The 6,081-nt window shown below is 39.9% G+C and overlaps 1 protein-coding gene across 1 annotated transcript; it reads right to left on the bottom strand.

Annotated features, from left to right (window-relative positions):
• Nucleotides 1–947: 947 nt before the first annotated feature.
• wfikkn2a (info WAP, follistatin/kazal, immunoglobulin, kunitz and netrin domain containing 2a) lies at nucleotides 948–5,808 on the bottom strand. Its single transcript, XM_066704749.1, has 3 exons — nucleotides 5,722–5,808; nucleotides 5,265–5,495; nucleotides 948–3,918 (listed from the first exon to the last, which is right to left on the bottom strand). The coding sequence occupies exons 2-3, from the start codon at nucleotides 5,463–5,465 to the stop codon at nucleotides 2,407–2,409; spliced, it is 1,713 nt and encodes a 570-aa protein (XP_066560846.1). The 5' UTR covers nucleotides 5,466–5,495; nucleotides 5,722–5,808; the 3' UTR covers nucleotides 948–2,406.
• Nucleotides 5,809–6,081: the final 273 nt, after the last annotated feature.

Here is a 6,081-nt window from a genome sequence, read left to right as displayed (position 1 = left end):
TTTTTATCCTGTTGTAAGTATATTCCTGCCCAGAATACAAATCAGCCAACTGCTTGTACACATTTTACATAATTGCCCAACCCGCAAAACATTTCCATGCTTTGCAATTACATAAATCTCATCGAACCAAAACAAAAGTATTAAACCTCACATTCAACTTTACCTGCTCCAAGTCAGTTTTTTTAAAGTTTTAAAGTGCAGACTGGCCTTTTCCTGTTGGCGGCTCCCTTTTCTTTTTCATTCAATATAATCCGCAATATAAGAAAAATGCCTTTCCCGAGAAGACCTTTATATGTCATAAATTAGATTTATGTTCCTATCATGGCACTAATTATTTTATATGCGTCCTACTCACCTTGCCATCTCAAAAAGCCATCATGCTCTCAATTAAAACTAGCAAGGATTAAGTCCAGTAATTAAAGGTTTGGAATTATGTTCCTTGCATACTAATAGAGACAGACAAAAAGAGATGCTTTCCCAACACCAGTTATCAAAATTATTTCAATCTGATTCTACAGTCTAATATGTTTTCTTCACCCACCAGACTAATAATTTGACTTGGTATATCATATTGACAAAATATATTCACATAAGGACAACTCCTTTCAGCTTGTTTTGTAAAGCCCAACCAAAGGAGAAGGAAAAAAACACTACAACAAGCTGTTTCACCAAGATTGTCTTAAAAAAAAGTAAATTTAGCCACAGACCCATTTATTGAAATATGTACTGATCTACATACATATCTTTTTTCCACATGATCATAATTCACATTCTAGGCTTCACTTCACAGTTTAAAACAAACAAGCAGTGACCTTGTTTGACTTTGTTATTACTTACCTTGTAAATTCCTGGGTTTTTAACCACCTGTGTTGTGTTCATGCTCCGTTAATAGAAAACAGCACTACATTAATAACAACAACAAAAAACATATTTGCTCACTCAAAATGTCATATCACATTTGTTTTAATTTTTCAAACATTCAGTTCAGAACCTTAGTTATATTCATTATGGCTGTTTTAATGTGCTTTGTGAATATCCTGAAATATACATATCCTCGATAAAGTATTAAAAAAGAAATATTCATTAAGTGCTTTAAGAAAGAAGATACATTAAAATATTTTCTGCAGTCTACACAAGGAAGTTATTAAATAAAAAAAGCAACAAAAGAAAGCAGCAAACAAAATAAATAGAAACTACCAGTACAAAAGATACACTTACATTCACAGTCTAGGAGAATTACAAGGTGCTACAAGGTAAATATAAAAGATCTTGCTTTATTGATTCACAGGGTCAGTTATAATTGACCTTTTCGAAAATATATTACAACTTTTTTTTTCAAGTGCATTGAGCAAAACTGATTAGGAATACATTACACAAAGGTTTACTCAAAAAGTTATTTTTAAGACTATTACTACGCTCTTTCACAACATTAAACAATAGTTAGAAAGAGCAACGTTTGCTGTTTGCTATTGTCTAAATGCATTACAGCATGTTTAAATATAACAGATACGAAGGAAAAAAATAATAATTTAAAGCACTACATAACGTGTGTACCAAATGCATTTAATAGCAGATTCAAAACTGTTAATGTATAAACTAAATTAACAAAATGCAATGTATTTTTTCCAGTAAGTGCTTCAGCAGAGTTAATTATTCAACTCCATGTTCTGTGTAGTTTTAGGGGCAGACTGAAATGCCTTTTAAGGCATATGGAGATTAATGTAATAGGGACAATTTCACAAACATTGTGTGTTTGTTGAATGGTTCAAATGTCCAGAAACATGATATTTAACCTCTTCAGTCACCAATAAAAACAAACACACCTACCCAAACCATAAGCACAGTTCAGCATGTAGCCTTTATAACAGTCAGTAACTGATAGCATAAGCAATGTAACCTGGTATCTGTAAATAGTGTTGCACATTTTCTGATCAATAAAGTGCAGTTTGTCATTTGTGTGCTGCATTATTTTGTATCGTTACTTTTTCATGGACTAAAGCCGACCAGAGGCACAGAGTTAGTGAACTTATTAGAGCTGCACTATAACAAGCTATACACAAACTGTGTGTGTTTTAAATAAATAGGACACAGGAGAGGGTAAACCCCAGTGAAACTGAACAATTATCAAAATATTTGTTTTGTACCAATTAAATTGGAGGAATTTTACTAACAAACCTAATGTAATTTAGAGCCTTCAAACCTTCCCAATATTGTTTGAATAATATTTAAATTTAACAGCCATGAAGGCTGTGCCATTCCAGCTCTGGTTCAGGGTGACAAGCCTGTCTAGGTCAATTATGTGTCGATTGAATAGGTGTCTCAAGTTCCTTTAAAAAGGACATGAAAGTCTTATTAGCATTGAATGGTCTAAGAGCAGCCTGTTAGAGGGGGGACCAGAGAAGGAAACTATTGGATTGTGGTGAACTCTTTCAAAATGTCACAAGTTTTCTTGTTAATTACTTCACGCAGCTTTCGAACACGTCTCACACTGGAGGCGCCAACAAAACTGTCAGGCTGCAACACTGCCATGCCATTGTCCACATTGCCCATGATAATGACCTGACCATCTGCAGAGGTGATGTTGGGGCAAGGGCAGTTCCAGTCTATATTCAAGAGGGTGACCTCGAGGGGTTCCTTCCCGAAAAACTTGAGCCCCATCTTTTCATCCTTCAGAATCTCTTCCACTGTAATCAATGCATGGCCCGAATCTTGGTCTTCCGTCAGCTCCGTCATCCGTCCCAGAATGACAAAGTCACTCTTGCAGAAGCTGGTGACCATCTTCTGCCGTGGCTTGCACAACTTACAGTTCTGATTCTTTGGGAAGGGGCACATTTCCTCGCAGGCTTCTTTGCTTTCAAAGTTGTTCTCGTTGCCCCCACACCCGCCATAGATGAAAGACTGGCACTGCTTCAGCACGTTGCTGTAAGCCCAGCGTGGCTCATAGGCTTTGCACGGGCCCTGGAGGGAAGGCAGACCACAAGGGTTGGCGAGCTCTGTGCCACAGGACATCATGCAAGACTCGTAAATGTCAAAGTGATTCATGTTGTTGTTGCAGTTGCCATAAGTGAAAGTAAAGCAGTTGTTCCTCTTGGTGTCGTAATACCAGCTGAGTTTCTCCTCCCCGCAGTCTTCGCTGTCAGGCATCTTGAGGCATTCATCTACAGGGAACTGTGTGGAGTTCTTTGCATCCTCCATTTTTGAAGGATCCTTTTTCACCACAGACAGGGGAAAGTGTGCCTGGACTGAGCCCCTGATGTTTCTGGCAGTGCAGGTATATACGCCAGCATCCTGGGTCTGAGCGTTGTAGATAACCAGCTGGGCTATGTTGGTGACGACGACGTTGCCCCTCACGTGATTGGGTTTCATGATGATGTTGTCCTTCCCTTCCACCTGTTTCTCCCATGTGATTTCCGGCTTGGGTCTTCCGGTCACGTCACAGAGGAAGCTCACTGTCTCGCCCACGAACACCGACTGATGGGCTGGGTTGGTGACCACCGCTGGGTGCAGGACATCGATGGCGGTGGTCTCCAGGTAAGCTGTGGTTGGGCGAGCTGTGGTTTCCACCGGGATGGGGCTGGTATTTGGCCAAGTGAGGTGGTATCTGCAGGTGACCACAGACAGAGAGATGCCTTTGGAGCAGGCTTCAGCATCCATGTAGCACCTGTTGTAGTAGGTCATACCATCAGAGGCACAGGTGAAGTTGGGCTCCCGCTCACATCTGTCTCGGCACTTGCACACTGGCTGCCCATCCCAGATGTCACATTCGGAGCCCTGCTGTGTGCACATGAACTTCTCGCAAGTTGCTTCCTTGGGCATCCCGACAGGACCTTTCTTCCCTTTGACATCCATATACCTGGCAGCCACACAGCTTTTATTCCCACAGACATTCGGGCAGCATTTCTCAAACGTCTCACATTCCTAGTTGGAAAGCAGAGGTGTTAGTCAACTTGCCAAGCACGTTCCTCGTCTACAGTTTAAGCAATGGTTGCCTTTAACAGTAAGTGTACTGCATTCTTTGAAAAGGACTAATTCATTCCTGATTTCACTAATGACTGATCAAGCTGGATTTCAAAATTATTTCCTTTTCAATAATTGTGTCCTACAGGGACATTCTGGAAACTTGGCAAGTGAAGCAAGTCTTATGTCTAATACATTCTATAAAGATCTCTGCACACTTCTAGATCTAGTTACTCACTTGATCTGATTCTAGAATATAGATTTTGGAAAGCAATTAAACATTTAAAAAGTTACTTTGGTAAGTGTTTTTACCAAGTTAATTCAGTAAATTACTTTGACATTGAAAATGAATATCCCTGTTGCTCTCATAGTGAACAAACAGCTGGTCTAAATATGTAATGTGCATCTACAAATTATAAATATAATGGTAAAGACATTACCGTCTAATTATATTGGTTGAAATGTCTATCTTTTTTAATGAAGAATTAAATGACAGTATTTTCTTAATATAATCTTAATTAAGCATAATTGCATAATACCTTGCATTATCATTTTATGGTCCTGTAAAGTCAAGGATTTGAAATGGGCAACATTACCAATGTACAACAACCCCAAATCCTTATAATTACCAAAATAAGCATTCATTATTAATATAGATTATCGTGTATGTCTTTATTTATTGAGTCAAGCTTTATAATAACGTGTGCCAGTTCTTAATGAATTGGTGTATGAATACCAGAGGAATAACACATGAACACCCCATGCACTTCATCTGAGTTCTGCTGTTAATCACATGCATAACAAGGTTAGACTCAGGGATATGGATAGGGACAGACAACAGGATTAGAGTGTATGCATGCGATCAACATCAGGAATCACTGGAAGTGCATGAAGCATTCACGTGTTATTCCTGTGGTTTTCAAACATGAATTCATTAAGAACTGGTTCCATCACTGTAAAGTATTACCATGTATTTATTTAACATAAAACTCGTTCTCTAATACTGAGCTGGATAGTATGACACAAAATACAATTTTTCCACACACCATATGCATGCTTCAAAAATCCAAATAAGGTTAGGTTGAACATTATACAAACATTTGAAGACCTATAATACTTTATATTAGTACTGCTCACATAAGCAGTATAGAGGCTACGGTAATTCAAAACAAACTTCTGCAAAGTTTCTTACCAATGCTAACAACAGAGTGGGTAAAGGCAATTGCAACGCCTGCACATTACAGCCCTGCGCCGATACCTGAGTAACACACGGGCTGCCCGCGGCTGCGCGCCTCGCCGCTGCTCACCTGGTCGGACTCGCACTCGCGCAGGCAGGTGCTCATGGCGTCCACCCACAGGTTGGGGTTCATCTCGTTGGGGCAGATGCCGGCGTGCGAGTACACCACCCTGGGCAGAGCCATGCCCTTCACACGGCAGCTCCAGAGCAACACCAGGAGCAACTGTCCCAGAAAGAACCAGATCCAACGGGGAAACAGCATCCACCACATTTCCAGCTCTTACTGCCTTGAGGTACAAAACTGGAAAAACAAAATGCAATAGTAGTTCGCACCTGCACAGCTGTTCAAAAGTGTAATGCGGCTGCCTTTACTCCTTTGTTTAATAATAATAATAATAATAATAATAATAATGATAATATTAATAATAATAATAAAGTCTACAAAATGCGGAGGGCTGACATCTAGAACTCCTTCAGTTCAATGAAACAAGTTTAATGCTCTTGTGAGGTTAAGTCGGTATTTATACCCTATTACTGTCCTATAAGAAGAGCTGCCGCATATATAGCCTCCGACCAGAAAACTCTGTTGCGCTCAAGTGACAGTTATGAATTGCTTCTGTGGAGTTGAAAGGATTTAAGACTTGAAAACATCAGTGGTAAAATTGGGCTGGAGCTGGCAGGACACCTGCCTGTTTGTGAGCCGCGGGACCGCTGGTTTAACCCTTCGAGCGCGGAATCGCTTGTGTTCTTCGGTGCGAGAGCAGAAGCGGGTCCGCAGCAGGCACCTCATTTCCAGCTTATTGATTTTAAGTACAACACTGGAAGGAGAAAATCAGCAAGCTGTATTAAAAGTTTAACTTGGCTTGGTTTAACACCTTTAACCCCTA

The sequence above is a fragment of the Amia ocellicauda genome, chromosome 5 (genome assembly GCF_036373705.1).
Source record: "Amia ocellicauda isolate fAmiCal2 chromosome 5, fAmiCal2.hap1, whole genome shotgun sequence".
Lineage (NCBI taxonomy): Eukaryota > Metazoa > Chordata > Actinopteri > Amiiformes > Amiidae > Amia > Amia ocellicauda.
Note: the sequence above shows the minus strand (reverse complement) of the source record. Positions and strands in the feature narration are given on the sequence as shown.